The sequence below is a fragment of the Dermacentor variabilis genome, chromosome 9, assembly GCF_050947875.1.
Source record: "Dermacentor variabilis isolate Ectoservices chromosome 9, ASM5094787v1, whole genome shotgun sequence".
In the NCBI taxonomy this organism is placed as follows: Eukaryota; Metazoa; Arthropoda; class Arachnida; order Ixodida; family Ixodidae; genus Dermacentor; species Dermacentor variabilis.
The window spans coordinates 131,379,609-131,391,175 of NC_134576.1; the positions used below are offsets into that span (position 1 = coordinate 131,379,609).

Here is an 11,567-nt window from a genome sequence, read left to right on the forward strand (position 1 = left end):
TTTGTAGACATGCAAGGTACAGCTAAAGTTATCATTCGCACCACACTTTGTGTGAAACGTCTCATTAAGAGAGCTACGGACGATTACAAGTTACCCTCCTTTATAGTCATGCATTTTCTCCTCAACTTGTTTGCCGAGTGATCGGGGCTAAGCTCCGCCTTCACTGGCTCTGCGTCATGATGGCACATCGTCGTCGACTTCCGGTTCTCTAAGAGCTCGCACGCGAAGCCTCTCCAAGCTCTCCACCAGCTGCTTGGCAGTCGACCCCAAGCAAGAGCTATAAAAGCAGCGTGCGTTGCGAGCGTTTCGTTACTGCTACTGTGTGTGGTTGAGCTCTGTGCCACCAGGTGGCTGCAGCGTGCAGACCACTCACATTTGTGCTTCTGCTCATCTCGTGAAACGACACAGTCAAACGGACAGGCCCTGTCACCTTGCGCTTGCATTTACCCTAATACCGGACTCGCGAAACGCTATTGCATTAGTAATCTTCCGGTGCAAAGTGACGGCCGCAAACGCCCAAATTCTGGCGCCAATCGGATAGCGGGAGTCCAATGTGCTGCAGCCAGTCCGCTCGTCTGCTGCCTTGTAGAGGGACACAATGTTGCAGCATGACATATTGCCAGTCGCTACGTTTGCAGTCCACAACGCAACACAGTCAAATCATAGTGCTCGCGAAAGGACCGAGACCAGACTCCGACCGTGGAGCTCTCGTCAAAATGGAGCACGTTACAACACAAGCAGACGCTTGCTGTGTGCCGGCTTAAGCGTAGTGAGAAATTGTCCTTGTGCATTCGCTTTGTTACTTTTTTATAGAAACAAATTAACTACCATTCCAACTATTATGAACTCACTATAAAGGTGGAAAAATTATCGATGACGCACCCTGGGCAGCCAATCGGATAGCTCGCCCTACTGACGTCAATTGGGTGATTTACGTCATATGGGTATGGGCGGCTGAAAATTCCTCCGAGCAGTGTGCTGCGATCGACAGTGATGTACATTTTTAAAACCTTATAAATTATGTGCTTTATGCGGAACACTTGCGTCAATTGATGATCAGAAGGACTTACTCTAACGACTCAGTATGTTTGTACAAAATCATTTAAGGGTCCCTTTAAATGGCGCAAAATCTCCACGAGGCAAGGCCACCTGCCTCTTGCTCTTGCAGTTTCTGGTTTACCAAGCATCAACGAATAGTGCCAGCTTTGAAAATTGCAGAAGCATAAGTAATGCAGTTTCACTTCAATGTCGGATTGCCTGCTACAAGAGGGCGCACAAGATTGCCACTTGCATCCTACCATTCCAAAAAGTGGTAACCTCTAGAGTGGCACGAGTTCCAACAGAGCAGCACTAAATCATCGTGCATATCCTTGAAGTTTCGGGAAGACTTAGATAGCATCCAGTAACATAAAGGCATCCCCATTACAGCACACATGCTGTACAAAGATGCTGAAAGGCAAAAGCCCTAGAGGAAAGTAGCAACACTGTTGAATGGCACAACACATTTATTTCACAGACACTCAACTTGTCATTCATTCAATATTTACAGTTCTCGGGCACATATACCCGTCAAGTGTTCAGCTCAAAACATATTTACAATCTTCTCACATACACTAATGTTTACCACGACAGTGCATTTTCATTTACACGATTGTTAAAACTGCTAACAATGAACAATTGAAAGCCTTGCTAGTCTAGCAAGCAGCTACAATCCTAAATAAACAATGAACAAATTGTGAAGAGGCATCATCACACTATGTAGAAACATCACCGAGATTTACCAGACCTACTACATACCGTCCTCACTTGAGTGCAGTGATCCCCAGGTCAGCACCGAGACAGCAGTGGAAGCTATAAAGCAAAAAGCTTCTCCAATAACTGGTTCTTCAGACCCAGCGCAACAGTGTTTGTGTTGCCCTGTCTACACACTCAACAGCTAACAAAAATTCCTAGTTCACAATCACGATGCAGAGGTTAAGAGTGCTGGCTAGCCAGTAGAGCTGCTATGAGCGACAATGCAAAAGCTAACACGAAGTGACTTAGGCTTTGCTAGCTGTTGTGTCTGTACAGCTGGGGTGGTTAATGGATACCAACCATCGCAGATGGTGTGGGAGAATGTGTGACCATGATCCTCAAGCAGCCACCCTCGCTGTGCCAATAGTTGGTACAGCTTGCAGTCTCCCGGTGCTTGTCTGCCACCCCGAGACGGTCACCTGAAACGAGAGAATCCGTGAAAAGCAAAAAAAAGCGTCTGTTCAGAACCCAAACTGGAAGCGGCACACACACAGAGTTCTCACTCGAAGTCCTGCTATAGTTAACGCTGGTAAATTGGACACGCTGTACCGACCATCGTCTGTCTGTCTGTGTCCAGAAGTTCACACCCATGGAGCCGCCGATTCCCAGGCGTTGTCTCAAACCGGTTAAACGAAGGCTGCTTAGCGACGTCACTGTGCCTCCCGAAGATCCTTCGACTTGCTGGCGCACCGATGGCAAAACTCCAACGACACGGCTCCGTTGGCGACGTGGATGCACACACCGCCCGCTTTCTTATCAACGGGCGGCCTCCTCTTGCCACCAGTACCAATGTAGTCGTGATCTCCCTCGACTCTCTCGCGCTTCAGGGAGTACCCATTCTTCAAGTTCGTCGCCAAGCTAGGCCTAACCGACCGAACGCTGCGCACAAGAGCCGATATCTCATCAACGTTGCAGAGCACACTCCTCAGGTACTGCACCTCTTCGCTCAGCTCTTCGATCTCTCGGCTCATGTCGGTCGTGCGCTTCATGAGCGTCGCGTTTTCCGTCGAGAGGTGGCGGACGCTTCGCTCGAGCTTGTTCACATAAAGCTTTTTCTTAATTCTATTTTCTCGCGCGGCAATGGCATTCTTGCTCATACAACTTCCCCGGGTCTTGAACGCGTCTAAGCTTTCCTCCTCCTCTTCTACATCGCCCGGCGAAACCGGGTCTTCATCGTCATCTACGTGAACTTCGTCAGAGCTGGATACCGACTCGCCTTTTACGCGAGCGCGGCACTTACCGGCGAGCACGGCGTAATTAGGCCTAGACTGGCGACGGGACTTGCAACGCTTTGCCGACGCCCTGCGTGTCGGGATCGGTTCAGGAGACTCGGACAAGGCACCACGTGCTTCTTCGACGGACGCAGTCAGTTCGCTTACTGCAAGGTCGGAGAAGATGCTGTCCCCTTCTGCTCCTCCGTCAGAGTAGTGGCCCAGCATGATATCTCGAAGAATGGGTCCGGCGTCCATGTCGTCCAACTCGGCCTGGAGAGCTGGGGGAAAAAGAAACGCGTCCACAGCGGACATTATTGTGGCTTCGCGCTCTTACTCTACTTGATACCTGTCTTAATAAGCGCAGCGTACCCGATTTGGTTAGCTGTCGCTGATAATTTCGGCTGATAGATGACCCCCCACGAGCGCAACGTTGCAGAAACGCAATCTCACAACAAAAGAAGGGGGCGATCGGGGGCGAAGGACCACGCAGAGTTGCCAACCGAAGGAGAGAATACCTACCGAAGCGCCGAAGGGACTGCAATAGTGCGCTCGATGTTACAACAAAACAACAAAAAAACGCCAAGAGTAACTCTGCGTTGGCGATGCGGGTTTATTAAAGTAGAGAAATAGTTCGCGAGCATTATATTTTTTAGTAAGCCCTTTAACAAAGTTCTGGGTGTGCATTCTGGCCTTTGAGATGTGCTACTGCAGCCATGTGTTGTTTTACAATCTCAAAGTCCATGCTTTTATCGTACTGTAATTTAGACAAAGACGTCACCATGTCGCCGCATAATCATAATAATAAAACCTCGAAGTAAATAAGTAAAATAAAACATTAACATTTATATTTAGAAGTAAACTTTTTTTTCACGTTCTTGCACTTTAATTTTGCTGCTTCACCTTAACCGTCACAATAAAAGCGCATAATATTACGACGATGATCGCTCTGGCGCGCAAGTTTAAATGCGGGAGAAGCTTGGTTCACGGACGGACGGACGGAAAAAACTTTAATGGAAAAAGTACCTGCGAGGTTGCCAGCCCGGGCTCAGGCCACCCGGGCATTGTGTGCGGTGAGGCATAGCCTTTCCACCGCTGCCCGGGCCCGCTGGATAGCCCATAATTGGTCGTGTAGTTCTGAGCTAGTCAGAGCGCTTAGCCATCGCTCCTCGAGAAGGTCCGGTTCTATCTTGTCCTCTACGTATACTGAACTGATCTGTGTGCACTTCCACAAGATGTGTGCCATGTCTGCGTGTTCATGTTTGCAGAGCTTGCAGCTTGCGTCTGGATATTGTGTTGAATTTATTCTGTTTAAGTGTACTGGGTTTTGGAACGTTCTGGTTTGCAATCTTCTCCAATCTGTTTCTTGAGACCTGTCGAGTTGTTTGTGGGGTTGTGGGTATGCTTCTCTTTGTTTCGTGTAGTGTGTCAGTATGTCGTGGTACGTGACCAGGCTGTCCCTGTCGTCTTTTATCGCTTCTTCGTCGTCGTCGCCTCCTCCGTCTTCTCCATCGCCTCCGCCGCAATCCTTCTCCCTTCCCCGGGGGTTGCGGGGTGTTGGGCCGTCACTGTCCGTGCCGCGGTGGGTTAGTTTTCGCGCGACTAGGTGGGCGTTCTCGTTGAGGTTGGGAGGGGCATTCATGGTAACTTCTCCCATATGTGCCGGGATCCATTTGAGGTATTTGGGTGTAATTGTGCCGTTCTTAAAGTCTTCTGCTCTGTGGTTCAGGATTTTGGCCGCCTCGGTGGAGACCGATGAGTCTAAAAAACTTCGGCAGAACCAATTTCACGATTAATGTCGATGTTAATGCGATTAGCATTGAAGCGATGTAACGACGCACTCAAATGCCTCAACCGAAAGGCATCGTGTATGAGGCGTCTATGCAGCTCCTGCTGCTGCTGCTTATGGCAGTGGCCAGTTTGGTCAATGTACACAGTGCAGCTGAGCAGAATCTCGTTCTCTTTCTCACTCTCTCTCTCTCTCCCTGTCGTAGGTTACTTCTCGGCCACAGCAGATAAATGTGACGATGAGTAATCCTTATGGCATTAACGTAGACAGTAATCTTTTTTCCTCTTCGAGCTCCCACTGCTGCTTGCGGTAGGGGGAATTGCAATTCTTCTGAAGTCTAAGTGCCAGTTAACAAGCCCAACAATCGGCCAACAATTTGTTGCCATTGACGAGATGAGGAGTTAGGCCGCACCTGTTGCACAGAAACTTTAGGATAATGGGAGAGTAGCTGCGGGAATGAGTAGGTGGATGCAGCCGTACAGGCCACACCGGCCTTAATTTTAATCACCCTGGCATTGCAATGTAATTGTTTTGCCCTTGCGTTTATTTCCGGCCCCACGAGGATGAAACAGCTGTTGTTGTTGTCTAATCTGTTATTGTTGTTGCGCAGTGAACAACGTCATTCGTAAAAATCGTTCCAAGGTCCTTCTGTAGATTCCTTCTCAATAAACCTACGACTATATTGTAGTGCTTCCTCTTCCTGACATTATATGACTGACTAACTGAATTAGTAAGTAACCGATCTTACTGACTGGCTGGCTGAATGGCGTGATATGACTCACCTCAACTAGCAGAACTACATCTGAGGTGAAGAGACAGACTGACTGACCTGCCTTATTCATTAATCGATCTGAACTGACTGAATGACGTTACTGACGTGAACTGACTGATTGAGCGACTAGCCTGAACTGAACTGCATGCTCTGACCGACCTGAATTGGAGTGAGTGAGTGAGTGAACGCGTGTCTGTTCCGCTATGTCCCCGCAAGCGCCCACCCTTATTACTTCTTCAAAATTTTGTAATTTCATGCCTTTCCATTTCCCGCAATCCCGACGGAGTCCGTAGCGCGCAAGTTCGCATCTGCCCACGGAGCAACCAAAACGCAGTAGTCGGCGCGACTGCCGCTTCTCCGACTCTCTCTCTCTCTCTCTTCGCCGCGTATAACCTACGGCTAATCCTACGTACCCAAACCCAAAACGCCAACTAGTCCCGCTGCCTCGCAAGAGGAAACGCGCACACCCACGCCATAAGCTATCGCGTGCAACCGCCGTGCCACAGTGCCCCCGCGAGCACGGCTCGGGCACAATTTAAAGTGACCGCGGCGCTTCCCGGAGGTACAAAGTATACGCAACAAACGCAGCACACGCGCGCGCCGCGGCGCTATGTGGTGTCGACCGGCGCACGCAATCGGGTCGCGCACTGGGTGTCTTTCTCCCAAGAAGTTTTGGTGGGCGCGCGTAAACGGCGGCAGTTGCGCGGCCACAGATGCGGTCTTCGCACGAGAACAGCGCGGCGCGGGGGCACCGCCGCCGGGATTAGCCGGGATCCGATTCTATCGCCCCCGCGCGGCGGCCGCCGCCGCCGCCGCTTCCCACACGCAAGAACGCGCCGTGAGAGGCGCAACATGTGGTGACCCGCGGCCGCCGTCGTCTTCCTCCTCCTCCTCTCGGACTCCGAGATGATGTAAACCACGGCGCGAACTGTAGACGCGTGCAGACAGTGAAAGAAACGTACAGCGGTGAGGAATGAGAAACACAAACAACCAATGCACAGAATTGGCGCTGTGTTTGTTTGTGTTTAGTTAGCGCTGTAAAGATGCACGTTAGCTCAGATGGTATAGCGCGACCGCCCCGTAAAGACGTTGGTGTCAGGTTTGTAACCCGGACGAAGACGATTTTTCTTTTTCTTCGGCTGAGAAGCTTTCTTTCTGAGAAATCCGTATGGCTATCCCTCTGTAGCTTCGTGCAACAAGCCAGTGGATGAATTTTCTTTTTTCTTTTTTGACAAAGAGAGAGAGAGAGCGAGAGAGAGTGAGATCTTTATTTATTCGTAATCAAATACAAGCATACAATCAAATTAATCAAATCAAATATAATCAAGTACAAGCAGCGAAAATTTGTGGATTGTACCTCCTAGTTTGTTTATTCATTTAGTGCGATAGAAATTCATGAGCACTTTATAAGTAAATTTTCGTCGTCGCCGTGGTGTCCCAGATATATGCAAGTAAAAATATATTTAAATAAATCTAAATAAAGTTATCCGACGGCTGAATTCGGAGAAAGTACATCTATAGCACAGAAGTCCCGTATATTCAATTCGGCCACGGACGCTTGCCTCAGCAGGCAGAATTAACATCCTTAAGAATTTCCCACGTGCAAAAGGCGTTTCGTACCCGCTTCCAAGGCTCTGTTCCTTCATTAACCGAGCAGGAGTAGCCTTGTGTGAGCTGCGTTACGCCAAAATGTCGCATCCGCGTATGGTTTGGACACTGTTCAAGAAGCCATTGTTCTGTCGCCCAGACGACGCACCGACAGAACCACTGAACTACACTGAAACTCTACAATATTACAGAGATACCAGGAGACACTTCCCTCCACCACATAATTCCCTTAATCGAGAAAATGCCGTCGCGTGGCGACAGCTTCAAACTAATTCATTTCCCTGCCTCTTTTATCTTCACCTTTTCCACCCCACACACTATCCCTCATGCTGTCCCTACTGTGGAGCAAAACCCACAGCATATCATTGCACCTGGGAGTGCCCACCCCCTCCGGACTACTCCCCTATTCCTTCACTTTCACCTTCCTCCTGGAAGACTGCGCTGACCAGCTCAGACCAGCAAGAGCAGCGACGGCTGATCCGGCGGGCACGCGGAGTTGCGCGAGCCAATGGGGCCCCGAACTAAGGGCTCCACCCAGCGAGGAAGTCGCCCAATCTCGTGACAAATAAATGTTTTCTCTCTCTTTCTCTCTCTGTCGCCCATCCAACTCGTGACTCATACCCACTATGGAGGAATTGTCTTAGAAATAAGTAAAGGGAGCAAAGCGTAAATGAGTTAGAAATGAGTAAAGAAGTGAAGAGTAAATGGGTTGTTGCCCATCCAACTCGTGGCTCATGCTCACTATTGGGGATTCACCAAGAAATTGGGGAATTACACTGATATTTACCATAGGGGCGGATTATTCCAAGTTATAGCCACAAATGAACTTTCAGGACTGCTATAGAGCAAGCGCTGTCGAAAGGTGAAATTACGTGTTAAAATGATAATAGTAGGAATTAATTAACTGAAAAGCACACACACACACACACAATAATTTACCAGTTTAACCGGGTCATTAGGTTGGACTCTACCAGAAATTTATGGACTGGGGAGCAAACATCCCTGTAGCCGAATAACAGAGTAAGGCCCCAAACCTATAGCGTCCTATAGCGCAACGCTATACCTTGCTATCGCTGTAAATGCTTCGCCTCTTCAGGAAAAAGCTGCCACATTTTATCTATCTATCTATCTATCTATCTATCTATCTATCTGTCTGTCTGTCTGTCTGTCTGTCTGTCTGTCTGTCTGTCTGTCTGTCTGTCTGTCTGTCTGTCTGTCTGTCTGTCTGTCTGTCTGTCTGTCTGTCTGTCTGTCTGTCTGTCTGTCTGTCTGTCTGTCTGTCTGTCTGTCTGTCTGTCTGTCTGTCTGTCTGTCTGTCTGTCTGTCTGTCTGTCTGTCTGTCTGTCTGTCTGTCTGTCTGTCTGTCTGTCTGTCTGTCTGTCTGTCTGTCTGTCTGTCTGTCTGTCTGTCTGTCTGTCTGTCTGTCTGTCTGTCTGTCTGTCTGTCTGTCTGTCTGTCTGTCTGTCTGTCTGTCTGTCTGTCTGTCTGTCTGTCTGTCTGTCTGTCTGTCTGTCTGTCTGTCTGTCTGTCTGTCTGTCTGTCTGTCTGTCTGTCTGTCTGTCTGTCTGTCTGTCTGTCTGTCTGTCTGTCTGTCTGTCTGTCTGTCTGTCTGTCTGTCTGTCTGTCTGTCTGTCTGTCTGTCTGTCTGTCTGTCTGTCTGTCTGTCTGTCTGTCTGTCTGTCTGTCTGTCTGTCTGTCTGTCTGTCTGTCTGTCTGTCTGTCTGTCTGTCTGTCTGTCTGTCTGTCTGTCTGTCTGTCTGTCTGTCTGTCTGTCTGTCTGTCTGTCTGTCTGTCTGTCTGTCTGTCTGTCTGTCTGTCTGTCTGTCTGTCTGTCTGTCTGTCTGTCTGTCTGTCTGTCTGTCTGTCTGTCTGTCTGTCTGTCTGTCTGTCTGTCTGTCTGTCTGTCTGTCTGTCTGTCTGTCTGTCTGTCTGTCTGTCTGTCTGTCTGTCTGTCTGTCTGTCTGTCTTCTTCCCTTCGTTTCAGGAAGGACTCTGGTTTCAGTCACCCCATCTGACGTAGCAAGCCTTCGCGCAATGCGAAGTATGTGGGTACGGCTTCCACCTGGGCGGGAAGTTGCACTGAATCTCGACTCATGATGCAAACTTTTTGCGTTGCAGGCTACACCCGTCGGGCAAATTGCGATGTGCTCTGCGCCATGCCAGGCAGCACGCATGGATACAGCCGTAACAGCTGAGGCCACAGGAAAAGTGGTGCGCGAGAGTGCGGATGCCAAGACGCATACGCCGTGGTCACCACGGCAATATCCCCTTCCCCCTACTTCAACCCCCCTCCCCCCGCCACGCCACCCCGCTGTTTCAAATGAGGTGCTCATAACATCCATCCATACAGCTTCCGGCGGACACTGGAGACGATAGAAAGGAATCTATAATAAGAACGTTTTCTGCGTACTGTAAAATAATTTACATCATTAAATGTGACTTAGGGTGTAAACTGGCATAGAACGGACACCCTTACATCATTTTTTGTGTGTGCACGTGTTTATGAGTGTGACTTATAGACGGATTTACATCAATATTTACTTTTAAGTGTGTAAATTATTTTGCGGCTGTTCCGAGGCTTATAGGATTATATGGCTTCCGAGGATTATATGGCTGTTCCGAGGGGTCATAGTTCTTTGAAAAGAATATATACGACAGAGGCCCTTTGCGCATGCGCCGTGACAGTTTCACTGCGCGGACCAGCTTCGCCGCGTGTGCCTATTCGCGTCTGTCGCTTATACAGAAACGTTAAAAAAGAAAAGTTGGGTTTAACGCGTCGAAACTGTACAGTGGGAGGACTCCGCATTTATTTTTTGCCACCTGGTGTTCTTTAGCGTGCACTGAACGAACGACACACGCGAGCACCATTGCATTGCCCCCAGTGGGGAATGCGACAGCCACGGCGGTAGTCGAACCTCCAACCTCGTGCTCGGCAGGCAAACGCCATAGCAGCCGAACTATATACCGTGACGCGTCAGAAACGTATCACCGACAGCAAATATATCTCGGCGACAAATACCTGGTCCTGCTTTGCGAACGGAGAACAGCGGGTGTTCACAGAGCAGCCTGTCTTGCCTTTGCTTGCTCTATGCGGCGTGATTTCGCAGAACGAGAATCGTTTCCATGAGCGGCTAACCTCGAGGTCGAAAGTTCGATTCTTGGAAGCTCCGGCCGGCACGACGAGGGTCGCGCAATTTTGGCAACTAGAAGGAGAAATGGCAGCGGGCCAATTTTACTTCTCGTTTTTTGTTTTTCCTTTTTTGTTTTTTCCTTTTTTGTGTTTCGTTCGAGACGTCAGCTCCAAGACCATTCAAAGCTTCACCCGTAGGACGGTGTGCCTCGTAAAAGGTGGACCGGCTTGTCTGCGATGCACTGTACTCGCGGACAGCGTTCTGTGGCTATATCCACTGAAAGTTGTCCACGTGTATAGACATCCATTTCTTATCCTTAAACTTTTTTTCTTGACACTGTCAGTTTAACAACAGGCTAAATCGAATAATATATCGAATAGGGCTAACGTCCGAAAGCTAGAGAAACGATATTGTTGACGAAGTGTCAGACACATCGGATTAATTTGCCCACCTCTTCTTGTCGAACGTGTGCCGACAATAAGCGTGACAGTGACACCTAAATCGCGAAATAGTGCTTTACATATATGACGCATTATAAGCAAACTTCCATGCGGCTTTCGTCACATGCCTCAGCTGTCCTTGATGGGGGCAATGCTAATTAGGCGTTCTCGTTAAGAGTTAACACAGACACCACATCCGCTTGTGCAGTTTTGTGTCGTTCCATAACATCCCACGCAGAAATGGCGGTGTTCTGCCAGAAGTCGATGCTAGCACAGGCACTTCAGAATAAACATTCCCATAAAGAGTGAGGCCGAGGATACAGCTGAACAAAGCGGATAAATGTTTGCACGCTACGGAAAACTTCGCCTGCGAGCTACGCTTGTGATTCGAGGAGGAGTGGTGAGGGTTAGGGGGCTTCGTAACTCAGCTTTTACAACTTTGTTCAGGTGTTTTTCGATAACGTAGGAACAAACGTGTAGACGGATGCCAGAGTTACAGGCAAGAGCTGTGAACAGCCGGATGATGCGACAGACGAGTGAATGAAGTTAGACGCGAAGTTTCACGCGAAGTGGGAAGAGGGTGACGGATTCAGCAGTGCGAGAGAGATGATGGGACTGAGCGATCGGAACCCCCACAGAAAGCAGACGCAAAACAAGTGGATGAATGAAAGAGCAGGAGAGGAGGTATAGAGAAAGAAAACAGCCCGTCCCCTCGTGGCAAGAGAAAGGACTAATAGAGCAAGAGAACAAAGAGAGAGAGAGAGACAACCGAAAGAGGAGTGGGGAGAAGTGAGAGCAAGCGAGAGGCTTCCCTCTCCGGCT

The 11,567-nt window shown here is 49.1% G+C and overlaps 1 protein-coding gene across 2 annotated transcripts; it reads right to left on the reverse strand.

Annotated features, from left to right (window-relative positions):
- Positions 1-1,487: 1,487 nt before the first annotated feature.
- On the reverse strand, positions 1,488-3,496 carry LOC142557519 (uncharacterized). Of its 2 annotated transcripts, XR_012822776.1 has the most exons (3): positions 3,378-3,496; positions 2,095-3,286; positions 1,488-1,851 (listed from the first exon to the last, which is right to left on the reverse strand). XR_012822776.1 is itself a non-coding variant. In XM_075669431.1 (2 exons), the coding sequence occupies exon 2, from the start codon at positions 3,261-3,263 to the stop codon at positions 2,445-2,447; it is 819 nt and encodes a 272-aa protein (XP_075525546.1). In that variant the 5' UTR covers positions 3,264-3,286; positions 3,378-3,496; the 3' UTR covers positions 1,488-2,444. The 2 variants fall into 2 exon arrangements, 1 of the variants encoding a protein (XP_075525546.1); XM_075669431.1 differs by having other exon boundaries at positions 1,488-3,286.
- Between the last annotated feature and the right edge of the window lie 8,071 nt (positions 3,497-11,567).

Coding starts and splice junctions, on each gene's coding strand:
- LOC142557519 (XM_075669431.1), bottom strand. CDS start 3,263: ATGGACGCCGGACCCATTCTTCGAGATATCATGCTGGGCCACTACTCT.